The 18,502-nt window shown below is 37.6% G+C and overlaps 1 protein-coding gene and 1 long non-coding RNA gene across 2 annotated transcripts in view; one reads left to right on the forward strand and one right to left on the reverse strand.

The window, feature by feature from the left end:
* The window catches only part of LOC148187344 (uncharacterized), an 84,621-nt gene that overhangs the window by 21,706 nt on the left and 44,413 nt on the right, over window positions 1–18,502 (forward strand). The gene's annotated exons all lie outside the window — the stretch shown is intronic.
* fgf11b (fibroblast growth factor 11b) overlaps window positions 1–18,502 on the reverse strand; it is a 52,271-nt gene that overhangs the window by 18,878 nt on the left and 14,891 nt on the right. The window contains exons 2-3 of the mRNA XM_042499385.2: window positions 7,827–7,937; window positions 6,091–6,194 (exon numbers count right to left, since the gene is read on the reverse strand). Coding sequence (XP_042355319.1) covers window positions 6,091–6,194; window positions 7,827–7,937 — 215 coding nt within the window. The remainder of the gene's footprint in view (window positions 1–6,090; window positions 6,195–7,826; window positions 7,938–18,502) is intronic.

An 18,502-nucleotide genomic window follows, 5' to 3' on the forward strand; every position in this document is an offset into this window, starting at 1 on the left:
GTCAGACAATACCAAATGTGTGTCTTCCTCAATCAAAGCTCACAGCAACATATTGTGTATTCTTTGACAAAGTTGCATAGCCTCTGGATTAATCAGTTGAATTTCACATGTTTTATTAATTCTTAACAACTTATTAATCAATTGTCAAATAATTGTTATCACCCCTAGTTGGCATCGGTGTAGATTGCGGCAGGACTGACAGGAACGCATCTTCAGATGGGCCAATATCTGCTCTCGTCAAAAGCCCTTGACATGCTCTCTCCCTCTCTCTACAAGGCTATGAGTCCTCTCTTCTGTTGCAGAATCTCTCACTAACGTACACAGACAGGTTTCAACAATGTCAACTTGAAGGCATGCAAACGTAGACTGTGGACTAAAATGTAAATCTACATAACCTGAAGTGGAACCCGCTCATAAAAATGCACCATAGCCCAAAAGCACAAGCACAAACCACAGTGTCAGAGATCCCAACGTTAACAGAGTTAATCGTCAGGCACCTCAGACAGGTAACGGTAACGTTATTAAGGCAAAGCAGCAGTCCAAAGACACGTTTCAGTCTAACTGGCTCAAAATATATCCATGGCTCTAACTTAACAATGGTGAAATGAGCTGCTGGATTTTTTTTGAATGGATGGTGCTGTGCCTCACCAGCTGATGTAACAAAAAGTCAACTTTAAGTCGCCACTCAGACGGCGTTTCTCATACAGCAGAAAAAAATGAATAAGAAGACGAGAGAGGAGGAAGCCAGCATACTGATGCAACTCAAAGAGATGACAACAGAGGAGAAATAGACAACAAATTACAGTTATATATATGTATATATATATATATATATATATATATATATATATATATATATATATATATATATATATGTATATATATGTATATATATATATATAATTAAAGATTCAACAAAATACAATTTGAGTGAAGAATAGGATGAGGTCGTGGTAAGTGTAGTTAAACTTTCAAGTCGAGTTCTCTCAAGAGATGCGAGTGAGTAGTTGACCATTAAAATAAATGTTGCTGCCCCTGCTAGTCAGCACCAGAAATAGTTAGTTAATCTTAGGGCTAAAGAAACAACAGATTTTTGTTTATTTTTAATTGAATGTCTGAAGGCAAACTGTTAATGCTGACATATAAAACTACAACACTTACATTTTGTTACAATTGTATGTTCTTGTCATTAATAATAAAATACATTTTATATTTTCCAGTATTTTGCCATATCATCAAGAAATGATCGCAAAAATACCCTGAAATATTGGGATATTATTTAAGGGCCGTATCACCCCACCACTAATAACGGCACAATATTTCTGCACTGAATGGGCAGTGTAAAAGTTTTTTTTTAAGTAACTCACAGATTGAACAATAGTTTGATATGAACTGCTTATTGTGATGTTTCTCATTTTAACCAAAGGAACTGACAGACGGCAGCTTTGTAATTTTCCAACCTCTCTCTGACTTCAGTCACTCACTGATGTGCCCAAATAATTTTTGACATCACACACTCCAGTTTCCACTTAGATATGCAGCTGTATGCTTACATTAGAGCTGTCTCTGGTAAAGGGGAACAGCATTGCAACACTAGCCGGCTGAGGTAAACAAATCCAAATGCATTACAGTAAAAAAGGATTGGAATTTGAGCGGATTTATTTTGGCCAATACTGATCCTTTAAAATATGTCTGGATCAGGGACATCTCTAAATCTAGGCATTCATTGTCCAGTCTAATGTGTCTCAAAACTGATATTGCACAGCCTGACTTGGATTGCAACAGAGATTTTAATTGTGTTAATTTTTTTTTACATTTGTCAGGGACCATTTAAAAACAAATAAACAACAACATTAATCTCACACAAGGAAAATATATGTTTTGTACCAGATTTAGCAAGGAGCTAATTTCCATGTGCAGTCCCTGGAGAGCTTTTTAAAATGTAAGACCTGAAAAAAAAACAGCTGCATGAAGGCAAATATTTACTATAACAAGCAAAGCTCATGTCTAAATCTTGATTGGCACAAAAACAGTTTCTGTGAGACAGCTTCCTCTCTCTCTGTCTGTCTATGAGGAGTTTTCCAGAGCACATAGATTATAAAACAGGGCATGAATGAGCCAAGCTCTATTTTTATATCAGGATCAGCCATTTCCTGTTGTCACCCACAGGTAGTGTGGCTGGGGCTGATGTGTAAGACAAGGCAGCAGTGGACTTTGTCTGCCCTGCAACTTGACCGCTATACATGTTTGCGCATGAGGGAGAGATTCAAGGAAAGACGCCTAGTCGTTCACAAGAAAACAACATAATTACCGCCATTAAGCAGCAGAAGTGGCAGTATACGCGAGAAAGATGGGGAAAAAGCTGTAAGGAAGCGACTTGTCACTCTTGTCAGTCACCTTGGAGAATGACAGTGACAAACTTATTTATCGTAAATGAAACATTCCTCTTCTGTGTCACGCACTCTCTCTGCAGGCTTTTCAATGTAAAAGCACTCTCAGTTAGAGCGCGCAGATATATATGAAGGGCCATACCATGCCACCTGCACTCTCGCCTACACTGACAAATTAGCACATTATATCCACCATAGAGTACAATATGCAGTCATAAAATCAAACATGTATGATATTACACAAGGGGACAGCTGTTCTGTTATGCAGCACCTATATAAACTCATTCATGTTAGAGTGTTTGTGTGTGTGTGTGTGTGTGCTTTAGAGAGGAATTTCTCTGAAAGAGGTCTCTGTGGGATGCAGAAAAGCTACTGACTGGTGCTGAGGAAATCCCTTCTCTCTGTTCACACAGGCAACAAAGAGTAATGCATGCTAATCAGGGCTCTGTTGGAAACAACACACAAATAACCACTCAGGAGAAATATACAACATTATTGTAGGGCGGCACTGACATTTACTTTATACACAAGTGTCCAGTAAACTGCACCACCATGCTGTATTATCCTCTGATATTTATTTTATTGAAAACATTAATTTGTACTACGGGTGGGCGATACATTGAATATATGTATCGCAGTTTCCTCCAAATTGGGATGTATGAGATGATTATATTGCAAACATTGAGCATATTTTGTCACATCTTTTTTTTAAGCCACTGGCATGATACTTTCTTCAGCATTTCAGTTAGCTAGCTCTCTCCATCGGACAGACATGCATGCAAAGAAAGACTCTCAAACATGATGTCACTTTCACCTGAATGATAATGTGTGAGCAGGCAAGTAGCATGTTTTTGTATGTGCTTAGCACCAGACCATGACAATTTAATGCATTTTGCAACCATGGAGCACCTGTGCAACTTGAAAATATTGTTAGTATATGACCTGGAGAGCTGTTAGTTTGTTTCCATCTCTTAGTAAACAAGTCCTCATGTTTAAAGGTGCAGTTGTAACAGTTTTAATTTACACTAACCAGTAACAACTACTATAAAAAACAACATTATTTCTGGCCGATATGAGTCAGGTGCATAAAAACACCATTGGTTCCACTTTGATTTATTTGATTAAAGCAATAAAATAATACTTCATTTAACTTTATTTGAACAGCACCTTATGTAACTTTATTATGTTAGTACTTAATTTAACTTTATTATGATAGTACTTTTATTTAACTTAATTATAACAGTACTTTAACTTCATCGTAACAGTATTTTATTGAACTTTATTATGACAATATTTAATTAAACTTTATTATGATAGTATTTTATTTAATTTTATAAAAGCAGTGCTTTTTGAACTTCATTATATGACAGTAGTTACTTTATTTAACTTTATTGTAACTGTAGTTAATTAAATGATTTGTAGTTTTAGTAGTCTATAGTGGTTTAGAGGGGATTTCAAAATATCAAGATGTATATTTTGTATCGGGATATTGCATAAAAATATTGCAATTGCATTATTTTTTTAGCCATATTGCCCAGCCCTACTTTCTATAGCATCCGATACCATATCTATCTTTATAAGTGTGTGTGTGTGTGTGGTGTGTGTGTGTGTGTGTGTGTGCGCGTGTGCATGCATTCGTGTGTGTTTTTACAAGCGAGAATATATGACTGCATGTTTAAGAGACCGAGTAAAATTTCTAAAATATACATATTACAACTTAATATACAGTAGGTATACTGTAGGTTACACTGACACATTAATTTTTGAGATATGAATATGCTTTCTTAGCCTGGTCATTGTTATTCATAGCTAAATGTATATAGCTTAACAGATTTTTTTTAACTGTGTGGTTACCGTATACATAAATGGGTAAATAACAATAGCAGTCAGTAAATAGTTAAAATTTCCCATAATAGCTATGTATTATGAACCGAGTGGTTGAGTGACACTGATAAGCAGCGTTACGAGCGCTTTCCAGGGTGCTGACCATACACTGAAACTGATGCTAACGCTGTACAGGGTGCTGACCATACACCGAAATTGATGCTAACGCTGTCCAGGGTGCTGACCATACACTGAAACTGATGCTAACGCTGTCCAGGGTGCTGACCATACACTGAAACTGATGCTAACGCTGTCTAGGGTGCTGACCATACACTGAAACTGATGCTAACGCTGTCCAGGGTGCTGACCATACACTGAAATTGATGCTAATGCTGTTCAGGGTGCTGACCATACACTGAAACTCCACAAGCTGCTGTGATGGGCTTCAAAGCTTCCTTGCTGAAAAAAATATGATTTTGCATGATCAGTGTAATAGGTAATATTAGATAATAAAGTTAATTAATTTTAGTTGTTAATATCAATAAGTGTTTTGGCCATATAATCTCATTAAAGCATTGATGAAAGCCCTGTCTATAGTGCTGATTAGATTGCATATTGGAGCTAGTGTTGTAGGTTTTGTCTAGTAGTACTGAAAATCAATTTGCAGCCCTGATGGATAATTGGTTGATACCCCTCTGACACTTTATTAGACAGAATTGAAACGACACTTAAGAGCTAATAAAGTGCTTGCAGCATCAACTAAATCAGACAAAACAAGTTGTTACACAAACGCTGTCATGGGTATTGCACTTCAGAGAGTTTCTCCTGGTACAGCTTCACATATTTCTATTTCTTGGTTACCTGGAACTGGTTCATGTTATGAATCAATCAGACATTTTTCTCTTTCTCTGCAGTCTCAGACGCCTTTACTGAATGATTCAGATTGTTATGTATTTAATAGATCAGTTGATAACTGGCTGCAGAATTTGATCACAGTCATTATGTCAGTATGCAAACTTTTAGGCATGATAGGCGTAAAAAGCACCTGTCGCAGTAGTAACATTTGGAATATGTACTAAAAAATAAATAAGTCTTTGCCGCCATTTTATTTCTGTCACGTCACTTGGCTTAAGTCCCGCCTGTGCAGCATTCAGCAGCATGATAATAAGGTATAATAAGGTATAAGGTATATACATGCAATAGCATGCCTACTTCTTTTTGAGTACCTAAGCTAAAATATTAAGGCTTTTTTGCTAAGTTGATATGGGCTCACTCAGGTTTCTGACAACAGGGCATGGTGTTTACTTGTTCAAACACATAAACAGGATACCCCAAAAACATGACCGTTAATGGTTTTTTCATCTCTGTGAAAACATACTAAATGTCTTACCTCATTCTCTTAAACAATCAAGCAAAAGTACACATACAACTACCTGTACAACATGTTAAAGGATGTTTCACAGCTACTAACGCTGTGAAAACCACTGCCAGAACAAAATAACAAAAACAGGCAGTCCTCACACTGCACTCTGATCCTCATCATTCATATCATCCTGATTTAAGAGAGACATTAAACTGAAGCTCAACTGATGGACAGCTGAACCGTTAAAATCCAAAACGACAGTCGAAGATAAAGCCCTCATTTGTATTTCGCCTTTTGACAGGTGAGAGCTTCTCTGTTGTGTCAGACCCATGCACAGAAAGACATAAAGCTTATATCCTAACCTGAACACTTACATTACAGAACAAAACAGAGCAATCATAATTCGGTTCTCACTAAGATTTACTGTCACAGCATTTTTTTTTTTTATAATGTATATGCGATCAAATGGAAATTAGTTTCTTCTTTGTACACATGACTATGAGGCATACTTACCGAGGTATACAGGTATCCTTCACTATTCATGGCGAGGTATAATCCTGTCTTTGCCCCCTGGATTGCCACAATCCGCAGTCCCACTGGAATTAGGTTGAACTGTGCTGAATTGGAGAATAAAGTAGGAGAGATGGGGCACAACAAAGAGAGGAAGAGAAGAAAGAAAAAGTCAGGGGAGATTGTGAAATCAAACTACAACACTGTATAGCAACAGAGACTGCTTTTTTCTCTTCATTGTATTAGCCTGAGTGGCTACAGTGTCGCTGCTTCATGCTGTGTTTTTCTTAAGCCTTTTCAAAGTTTAGTCTAACTTTTTAAACAGCACTAAGTCACCTTCAATATGCTTTATTCTGCCTCAAAACCAGGATGATAATAGAGATGTTTGGCTTCTAGGATGGGTAGATACCATATATATGGGTTGGTTAAACTAAACCTGTTAACAGTAAAAGTCACCTCATCAAGATATAACGTGGGTTGTTGAATAACTACAACTTTCATTTTTTAAAAAGTGGCGTAGTCAAGCTGCAGTCTGAAAAAGGGCACATGTCTGAGTCTGGAAGGTCAAATAGGCAATTCAAAGAAATGAAACGAGCAAGAGAAGACTCAGAGTTTCTGATCTGAAAACCACAATTAGATTGCTGAAGGTCAGGATGAACATCCGGTGGCAGTATGTCACTTAGAAGCACTTTCAACTCAGACTGTGGTTTATGATCTTCAAATACTGTCCAATCAGAATCTCCATCTGTGATTTAAAACAAAAACGGCTTGTAAAGACAAGCACATATGCCAAGCATTTCTGCATATGAGCAAGGACACATTAAATTATCAGAGTGTGGCAGTGTGACGTGATGGTCCTTCCTATTAAAGACAAACATGACCATACAAATTGGAACAAATTTGACAGATGAGCTGACATGAAATCTGGCTCCCAGTGAGAATGTGAGCTGCTCCACATTTCTCAATCATTGTGGAGCTGGGCACATGTGCACAAGCTTAATTTCACTCCCACAGTTTGCCATAAATTGATATAAAAACAGGCTTTACTGCTGTTTGCATATCGATAGTTATTCGGGCATCACGACTCAAATATGGCATGGAAGAGATGCAATTTCACTGATCGTGTTGCATCAGCAAAGTTCCAGAGCAGCTGTCATTATGCACAGCTGTGGCGATTTGTGGCATCTGTACCACTAATTTATCACATGTTCCTGCTAAACATTATCATGGTAAAATGCCTATCATTTTAATTATTAAACATCATAAGGAAATCAGTGTGATACATTTGTAGTGCTGATGTTGAAACTGACTTTACAAAGTGCTTCACAATTTTAGATCAAATTAAACAATCATTAACAAGAAGGTTATGGCTCAAATAAGAATAATAATAAACCATTTTTTTCTTTCTCTTCATTATATTCCCTCACTATTTAAGCTAAAAGCATGTGTACACCTGGTCTGAAGATTGCGTAACTGACGTGCGCACATCCTCACTTCACATTCTGTCTTTATAAATACCTGTTAATCTGTGGGGAAAAAAGGGGATGCATGTTTTTTTTGTGCATATGCATTGTTTATACATCTGGCCCCAGGTGTTACATGCATTCATAATTGTATGGCTTCTTCCTAATTCCTCTAACTAGTGCTGGAGACTAGTCTGTGAGTAATTTGTTCAAAATGACACACAACACAGCCACAAGCAAAGACATGTAGGTCACAGGCAAAAAACACACACTCACAAAATGAGCTGCTTTCGTCCCTTGTGCTATCCATGGTGCCATCAGGCTGCATCTGCAGGTAGTATCCATGTTGGCTGAATAGCCGAGTAACAATGCCTTTCAGCTGCGGCTCTGAAAGGAAGCACAGGAAACAACACTGTATTAGTCAGGTGCCAACAGAGGCTGGGGAAAAAACCTGGAAAAGGAAAGGGTTAGTTGAATATGTCAGTGTTTTATTATAATGACCACAGAGGACTTAAATGTGTGCTATATTTTGAGATAGTTTGTGTACTATCCGAAAGCATAATGGATGGATTTTTAGAGACGTTTATGGTTTTTTGATGATGAATCCCAATAAATTTGTTGATCCACCAACTTTTTTCTAGTACCATAATCAACTCAAATTTAATATTTTCCAATGCTAGTTACAAAACTGACAACATTACCATAATCCTTTAAAGTTATTAAACAATTGACAGCATGCTAACACATGAAATAAAGATGATGACACTGTTCAACATTATATCTGCCAAACATCACTAAGTCAAGATTGTCATTGTCATTGCATGTTAGGGCTTTATACTTATACCATAATGCAAAGTGGTTGATAAACAAGACTTGAACTCATACAGTGTCAGTGTAAGGTGTATTTATATTTAATATTATTGTAGTCCTTCACTTCCAGTATGTGAATAACAAAAGCATTTAAAAATCACAGGCATGGAAAATACCTATTGGGCATCAGAGTAAGGTCTTTAGGGAGTTTTTTCAGGAGGGAAAATGCCTGGCAGAACAGATGGTGATTGATCTCTAACATCATTACCATAATAGAGGAAGACTTATCCAACAACAAAACACTTGCTACAAAAGAAAAGACTGCAGCTAATTATATTGTATTTAAAGGCTGATCTTTAGTTGTGTGTAGGGCCTACATGGAGCCTACCCCGTAGCTTAAAAAACTTGCGAAAGCAGGTAAAGCCACTTAAATTTCTGAGGTGGTGTGTCTGTGTTGCTCTGCAATTACACCTTAAAAACTCTTGGTGGTGATGGGGTTTCTGTATAAAACATGGTTTAATAGTGACAATATTTAATAAAAGGACAAAATTTAGTTCCATTATAACTCACATGGTTTATGGCAAAACACTTGTCTTTTGCAAATAGAGCTGCAACAATATAATTTTAATTTTAAATTTTAATTTTAATAGTACTGTCTCAGAAAATATCACAGATCATCAGTCACAATGGCCTTTAATCAAATTATTTTTTTGTCATTGTTGAACAAGCAATTTATTAAACCAGTTTTTTGAGTACTTGTAAAAAAAAACAAAAGGTATCTATTTTGAAAATATACTAATAAAGTTAAAAGATTTTGGTCTGTTTGCTTTCTTTTTCAGCACTGCAAATAAGCAAATGTACACAGTATGATAACAGTCAATAATATACCTTGGTATACAACCGGTATACTGCTGCAACCCTGTTTACCTCACACGTTTTCCCCCCCAAGTACAATATACTAGTTTTATGAGGATAAGCCGATGACATTTCCTTGCATAATTAAGCCCAGCAGCTGGTGGTCTTTTACCTCTACTCAGGAAGTCAGGAACAACAACATCCTTTATCAAAGGTCACTTTATGAAATTTGCCTTAAATTTGCCAAATGTGTCTTATACTAGACACATTTGCCCCACATATACAACATGCTAATGTTATTAGCACAAGCCTATGACATTTTACATTGCATAAATTAGCCTAGGGGTCTTTCCTCTTCTCATATGAAGTCAGGATAAATCACACACAAGACTTAAAATGCTTTTTTTTTTTTTTTGCTTTTTGTGAAGGCTTTATTGTCTTCATATTTTGTTGTTTCTCAGTGAAATAAAAGTAAACTGAAGCTTCATGTTTTCTGGGGAAAATGGTTTTAATAATATAATAATAATAAATATAAAAATAAACAGGAGGTCTATGTAGCCTCAACATGTAGTAACATTTCTGATGTGATGTACGTCAGGCTGAGGTGTGGCCTGTATGTCTGCACAGAGCCTGTGCCATAGATATGATGTCAGCTCATCGCAGAAGTATAAAACCTGTATTAGACGTTAAAGATTTCTCTGTAAAGCAGAAAATATGTAAAAATATTCAGTGCAAGACTTCAGTATTTTAGTATTTAACCCTTTAAAACCTGGATTGACATCACTTTTATTGTGCTGCGTTCAGACATCTTTCACAAGTGTTTAAACCATTGAACTAATTGAACTGATTGGTTTGATTTTCTTTTGAAAAAAAGAGGGAAAAAGCAATGAGCAATTTGGCAAGAAATGTCCTCCAAATTGCAAGAATTAGATTTAGATTTAGAAAAAAAATTAAAAAGGGAAAAATGTCCAGAAGAAACTATATTTTTAAATTCCAAGTGCTACTTCTAGCACCTTTTCAGCTCATTTTATGGTGTGTTTTTTTTAACTTACTGTTGTGTTTTAATAAAACCATTGTTTTTTCTTTTTTAAAATAAATTTCAGGTAATTATCTTGTTGTTGTTTTTTTTATTTTGGTTTTTACTTATTTCTTACTAATTTTTGGGTCATTTCTGCTTAAGTTGCCCATCGACTTCTTCCCATGTTTTTGAAAGAGATCAAGACAATTTGCTCAGGTTTCAGACGGTGAACAACAATTTGTTAGTTAATCAGTAAATTGACCAGGTATATGTTTGGACTTATTGACCCAACACTGTGGATCCATAACATACAATGATTGTGAAATTCTGTAGCAGCTAGTAGTTTAACTGATGAATAAAATGCATGTCTAACTTAAGCTTATAAGCATCAGTCCACTGGCTTGCCACCAGTGATATTTTTAGCAAGAGGCTTGGGCCATCAGAGGATGAAGTCAAGTGAGAGAGTTAGTCTGTCTCCCGCTAAATAAAAGATATATAATCAGGGGGGCTGGGTGGTGGAGGGTGAATAGAGAGATTGAATGTTTCATGAGTGGAGTCCCTGCAGCCTACTTTGCGTTCATTTAAGAAACAGACAGAATCATTTGAGCAGCTCTCAGACATCACTAGAGCCCCCCGTGCGCGTGGAAAGTTGTCTCCCGAGCTCAGCACCTCGCTGCCTTGGCCAGCAAGCTACTCTAACAGCAAGGAGGACCCTGCCGCAGGTCCCCTGACTCAGGTTAAAGCTCAGTCGTTAGTCTGAACTGACCAGTCTCCTTCAATGCAGCTTTAATAAGCCAGATAAAACATGGATGAAGGAGCAGTTTATAACAGAGCCTCTGGAGGACTGAGAACCACCCGGGAGTTCCCCCTCTGCTAAACCTCGCCCGTGGCCTCACACACACACCCCAGGGAGGGGCCTAGGGCACTGCGCAATCTGCCTGTCGTCTTCAGACTGGCACAGGGAGCAGGAGAGTGGCACAGGATGCAGGGATGAGATCTGTAGGACTATTTCCCAAAGGAAGTGTGCCAGGGTTGAGGCATCAGTGAAACTGTGACCTACTCCCATTGTTACATGCAAGCATCCGCAGCAGTCCCCAACCTCTCTCTTTCAAAGCTGCTTGTCAAAACATTTCAGTATCTCCACTCCTGCACTTTCTTCTTCTTTCTCCCTTTTTTTCTCCCCATTCCATGTCCTTTGAGTTATGTACGCTTTCATCCCACCTAATAACATCATACATCATCCAATCAGAGCAGGGACGCTGTTCATTACTTGTCCCCACAGATGCAAAACAGAGAGATGAGAGAGAGAGAAAGAAAGGGAGATGGGAGGATCAGGGAGGAGAGAAGTGAGCGGTGGGATGGCAGAGGAAGAGAGTGAATGAGATGACACTGTCATTTCATTAAGAGTGACGGCTGTATGTGAGAGAGAACGAAAACCACATTTAGGCACAACTTCAATAGACAGCTTGTGCAATATGGCTGCAATCAAAACTCCCATGCTTGGTGTCAGGGGCACTAAAACTAATGTTTCAGTTAGCAGAGCTGGCTCCAACTTCACAATCCTCATCCCAAAGCACAATAAATTCTGATCCAGTGTAATGAAAGCTCCCAGCAAATACTATAGTGGTTGTGTTTTACTGCAGCTGCAGGATAGATTCATAGATGATAAAACAAAAACTGCTCCGGTGGACTCTCGCCACCTTATTACCATACAAATATTGCAACACTGGACTATTGAGGCCTAGAGTCATATTTTAAACTGTTGTGCTCTAGAAGTCAGTGTGCCTTCATCACGGGGTAGTGGCAGCCCTGAGGGGGGATGGAGGAGGTGTGGCCACCTTGATATAAGTGCTGCCCCCTTTATTGTACATTAGTTGGTTATTATTTTTTCAAGATAGGATAGCTTAAGCGTGAGAAGGGGAAGAGAGAGGGAATGACACGCAGCAAAAGGCCGATGCCAGAACTTGAACCCACATTCACTGCAACGAGGACATAGCCTCTGTACATAGGGCGCCCGCTCTACCAGCTGAGCTACTGGCCGCTCCATTAGTTGGTAATGTTTTATGAAAATATCTCTGTGACATATTTGCTGAAACTGTCACTATATTCTGACAGAAGCACCAGACAGCTCATGAAAGAAAAACCATCTTCATCCTCCCATCCTATTGCCTCTAAACGGCATTCGCTGCCATCGACCACTGCACACCAAAAACAATCAGAGCTGAGGGATCTCTCTGCAGCTGTCAGTCATGTCAATCACTGCTCATGAACTGCGGCTGAGCTGTCAAACTACGCAGCGCTGATCGAATACAAATTACTTAAAACTTTCTGGGAACAAATAATAAAACATCCATCTGAAATTCAGGTGTAAAAAATCGACTGCTCTCAACCATGTTGAAGAGGCATTTTGTTATCATGCAGCACAAACCTGGAATAAATTTCCAGATGATGTTAGACAAGCCCTGATTCTGACCTCTAAGTCAAAGCTAAAAGTGCTCCTTTTTTACACCTGGTAATGACTATAAACTTTTTTTTTTAACTTGAGTAAATCACTTTAAATAATCTTTTTATCTTTGCACCTCTTGTCAGAGCTTTTTTATATTGTGTTACTCTGTTAAACACTTTGTATGAAATATACTACACAAATAAAACTGCCTTGCCTTGCCTACCTAATGATCATATCATACTCAAAGGCTGCTATAACTATCAGCATGCTTTGTTGCAAAAAAAATGTTGGTGGGTAGGTGGCAGCCGCCACACACTCATTCTAGTTAACAGCGGATTTATTCATTAATTGAGATTTTATCTGTGGAGCTCTCTGTTGCTCGGCTAGAAGTGGCAGGACACGTTATGTTTAAAGCTAGGGAGGAGGCACTAGGGCTGTATAATATGATGCATGCATTTATTAAGAGAATGTCAAATATGTTTTTTATTTGTCACTATGTCCTTTAAAAAAAAACAACCCAAAACTTCCTCATTACCCTGATATTAATATATGTTGTGATACTGACAGCAGTTCATGTATATCTGCAATTTGTGTCAAAAGTTAATAAAAACAATTAGTCAATAAAAAATAAAATAAGATACAGTCACTGTATTGCCTTTTTCTTGCATCAAATGTTTTTAGTAAAATATTTTAGTGTACTCTTAAGCTGTAAATAGAGAATGTTTGTGACCCAGCTGCCATGTTGGACACAGTTGACTGAGGTTCCAAGCACCGCCCACTGGCTGGAGCAAACTTTCTCATTTTACAGCTAAACAGTACACTAAAATATGTTTCTTGATCCATGTGAGGTGAGAAATAGGCAATTTAGTAACAGGAATGTGATTCATATTTGATCAGTGCTGCCTCAATGCCTGCCTTTGACAGTTGACTGCAGTCCATGAGCAGCGATTGACAGCACTGACACACTTACAATCTGATTGGTTGTTTTCATTCATGTGCAGTTATGCAATTAGAAGCGCTACAAGGCAATAGAGTAGGCAGAGAAATATGTTTTTTTTTCACAGATTATCTGTCTTATTTGGTGTTGTGTGAATAGTGACCGTTTCAGCAAATATGAAAAAAAGTTATTTTTGGGTTTATTAAAGTTACCAACTACAGCTTTAAAACAGGACTGCTGTGAAACTCACAATGTTAATTGTACCACTATTTATCTATCCACACCAGAAACTTAGTATTGGCCTTTAAACAAGAAACCAAATTATGTCAGTATGCGATTTCTAAATGTTCTACATTCAACCAGCCTTTTTAGGCCAATACATCATCTAATTCCTGAAATCCAGTTACGGGTTTTGGTTTTGGTGTACCATCCCAAGATTGTCAGTGGTCCCATCTCGCTACCCCTATGAAAGAAAATTCTGGCAAAGTTTTTCAAAGTTGTTGTTATTTAGAACTGGGAGATACTTGTCAATAAATGAGTGGTCATAATGAGGTTTCATAACTTTCAGTGTTATGCATTACTGTAAACTGACAGAACAATTTTCTTTTGACGATCAACATTCACAGCTGCATTAGCCCTTACAACAAATAGTACTTGTAAACTTTTCTTTAATTTCTTATAAATTTGCTATGTAACTGATTTAATAATAACAAATCATTCCTGATTATGATTTTGGGAGGCTGGTTCATAGGATCACGCTATTATGCCAGAATTACCTGGCAAACAGCCAGCAGCAGTGATGACAGTATGGAGTGTCAAAGACAGAATGTGCAACTGAGAGTAGTTGTAGAACTACTACAGTCGTTGCAATACATGTACAACTGCTGGTAAGCAGATATTTTACAGTGTCAACCTCTGAAAGTGTTTGGGGCAAATTTACACCCACCCGGCCGCTCATTCATAGTCCTTATTCTGTCACTCCACCTCTGCTGCATCTGCCGAAGCCTCTCCGCGCTTACGGCAGTTGTTTAAACAGCCTTCAAACACAGTCTTGGTCATCAGTGAAGGTGGAGACTGTTACTGCTTTCATATCAGCCACTTAGAAAGACACTTTGGGTTTGTTTGAGTTAAACATTAGCTGTTATTGGACGTAAAAACACAAGTTACATAACAGCGATTATGAATTCTGTGTGACCGCCAGATGTTATATGTAGGCATTAAAACGAGTGGGGGTGGAGGTGAATGAGACATTGACTCGTAGTTTAGGGACAGGGTGTCCCAGGTTGTGTCATAGAGTTTACACAGACTTTTGAAGTCCAGAAGATATATATCAGATATTCTTAGGAAGAACTCTTTTTGCAAGATCAATAGATGCTGCAATAAAGTGACTACTGATAATTTATTAACTCAAGAAAGTGGATTTACTAAACTACTCTTTGAAATTATTTTGAGTATCTTTCCATGTGTGTTCCATCTACTGTGAACTTGCAAAGCTCTTATTTTGGCTCTAATAGACGAATGCATCAACAAGGCTTCTAACAACATGCAAATTAACAAAATGTGCATAAGTGACTCGACTCAGTGTCATCACATAGCAGATACACCACCACATCCCATGCATATTCTGACAACTGCTCCCCTCTCACTGTCCTGACAGCATCTGTGTCTGCGTAATGCACACACACAGACACACACACACACATACATACACACACATACACACACACACACACACTTGTTTTGCCATTGCGTATGAGTGATACAGCTTACCATGCTTCCCTTAGATTCATCACAAACTGTAAAGCCATGACTCACACTGAGCTTTACTCCCGGGGAGTGTGGTCTGCTCTGGCAATGTGCGCAGGCTGGTTTATATACAAGGCAGTTCTTGGGCTGCTCCTATCCTATGTATGAAATAGTTCACAGCAGAGTGCTGGACAGTACTCTTTATGGTCACAGGACTTTTGTATATGTAATCAGTACTAAATGTTTTTACTGAGTGGGAAAAGGGCTTTTTGGTACCCTCAGACTCTAATACAGTGCAGAATTTTTAAAACATGATTTGATGTCTGTGAATGCTTTTGAATCTGTTTCGAAAGACTTGGAGAAATAATTTTTGTGTGTAGGTTTGATCTGTGTGTACCTCAATATACTCTCCCCATCCACAAAATTTATAGGCTTTACTCATTTTGACAGTTATTATGTAAAAGCAATGCAATCGGCAGAGTAAATGTCGGTGTTGTACGGTTCTGAAAACCAAGCATACATCACATATTTATGTTAGTTGTTGTGTCACTGATACATTGAAACTTCATGTTCAAACAAATGCTGTGGTTAATGTGTTGCTGGGTTTAGGTGCAAAACCACTCGGTTATGGTTAGGAAAAGATCTTGTTTTGGCTATGAATTATCACTTTTGGTGAGCTTTTTTCCAGCTCAGTGGCTGGAAATGTACCAGGTTACTGATGGCTTGCTAGAAAGCAGCTGTTTTTGTTTTTTGTTGGTTTTGAAAAGTGTCCTGCAGCTCGCTGCCTACTTGGCTCGGTGATGCACCATCCACCATCACCTCCAATCCCCGTTGACAGTCAGCTCATACATATTATCTCACTTTAGACATGCTGATATGACACATGTGAAACTCACAAATATACAAATATACCAGATGTTTGAATAATGTGTGTCTTCATATATGGGTCTAGAGACATTTAAAAAAAAATCTTTCAATCTGCTGCAGGGGATAAATTAATGGAGTGCTTAAGAGATTTAGTATAACACTTCAATAAGTCAGAAAAATTGATGAGAGACGGGTTAGAAAGAGAATGACTGAAGCAGCAGGAGCCAAAACACTCCTTACTTTTAGTCTCAAATATAGCTCAATTTTCAATAATACAACTGGATAGTATCTTTCATCAGACCATTACTGGCTCTTAAATGCACACTTTTTTAACTCCACAACTTCAGTTTTAAGTATCAAGCCCAAACTGACCTTATGGAAATATATTTGTCTCAATATCATTTGTGTGGACAGATGAACAATACGTGTGTTAATGCAAAACCTGTAATCAATCAACTATTTTCAGATGGCATGTGATCGCCATGTAATTTGACACGTAATATTTCTAGAAGCTTTTTATTTTTTTACATTTTTTATTTTTTACAATCAGTGATAGGTTAATCATTGTCATTACTTGACACAGTGGGTATTTGTGTATGTAACGCATAGTCATAAATTAGCGTATTCAAATATTTTTTAAATTGTGGATTTTGTTTATGTATTTGCAGAGCCGTACTCTATTTGTTAGTTTACCAATCTTTTTTTGTATTTGTAGAGGGTATCATCTGTGTTATTTTTCCAAGCTTCAGAAAGCTTCCTCCAGAGCCATGGAAGACATAATACACATGTTCTCACAGGCTGAGTTGTCCTTCCTGTGATAGCTAAGCTCAGCCACATGTGTAAAATCACTGGAGTGTCCCTTTAAACTTAATGGTTTGTGTCCAAGCCACATAGGAGTGAGCACACATTAGTAGGCACGCCAACTTTTTTCCCCCTTCATAAGCCTTGGGGAAGTACACTGACAGATAGTGACACACTGTGACAGCAGTCTACCTCTGGTTGGATTAGCAAAGCACACAGAGTTGTTTACATGAGCAAAAAGCCTGTGTTTGTATCACGAGGATGTGTAGTGTGCACATGTAGTCTCCACTGCTCCACAGGGGTAAACAGAGAAGACGATAACTCGGAAAGCTTCTGACTCAAAGGTCATGTTTAGTGATTTGGGCATGTTAGGGCATACTTGTATTCAAACAGGAAGGGCATATTTTAGATGGCAGGGGCCAAAAGCATGCATGGTTTCATAAGACCATAATCCAAATGAATCTAATGTTTGAAGTAAATCATCTTATAATGCAGTAGTGGAAAGTTCTCTGAGTATTTTACTTAAGCACTTAAAGTTTTTGTGTGTGACTTTCACAGCATTAATGTTGCAGCAAACCACTGTTTGCTATGTAAAGACATAGTGGAGTAATGGCATCCTGAGCTGAGACTGAAGTCTCGCTGCCTGTGTGTGTGTTGTGTTTTCCTGTGATGTGAGGACGTCAACAGCAAAATATTTAAGCCTAAAACAACCAATTTTATTTATGTTAGGCAAAATTTTTACTTTTTGTGTAATGTGTTGTTTTTGACTTTATATGTTTACATTATTGCAGCTCATATAATGTTTTTATATATAAAAACTCCATAATCTTATACACACTTTATTCTGCTTTCATACCATAATTTGACAGACCGCCTTAGTGCAGAGTGGATCAGAGCAAATCCAGAAATCAGCACTCTTATGTGCTGAATTGAGAATTGATTTTAATGTTACTTGCACGTTGTTGCATCAGACTAAATAATGATAGTACCAAATGAAATAATGCATAATTCACAGGGGCCATTTTTCTATTTCTGTGTTTCTAATTTTGATAATTTGAGTACGTTTTGCTGGTAATACTTTGCTACTTTTACTTAAACAACGTTTTGAATGCTGGATTTTTACTGAGAGATTTTACATTGATGTATTGTTACTTTTAATTTTTTGAGTTTTTAAATAAAAGGTCTGAATACCACTGTTATAAATCACTAACAAGTACTCCCACGCAGTGTAAAGTGGAGTTGTGCCTTAATTATTGTCATTAATGGGTAACGTACAGAATGTCAGAAAATATTGAAAAATGCCCATTATAACTGCTCTGACTCTAACGTGTGGCATTTAAATTGCTTGCTTTATCTTATTAACATTCTGAAACCTAAAGATGTTTAATTTACCACCTGGACCTGAAAACTCAACGTTTGGCATTTTTGCTTGAAAAAATTAAAATATTTATTAATATATAAGTAGTTGCACA

This window comes from Plectropomus leopardus, chromosome 15 (assembly GCF_026936395.1).
Source record: "Plectropomus leopardus strain MGB_pleo_1.0 chromosome 15, ASM2693639v1, whole genome shotgun sequence".
Classification (NCBI taxonomy): domain Eukaryota; kingdom Metazoa; phylum Chordata; class Actinopteri; order Perciformes; family Serranidae; genus Plectropomus; species Plectropomus leopardus.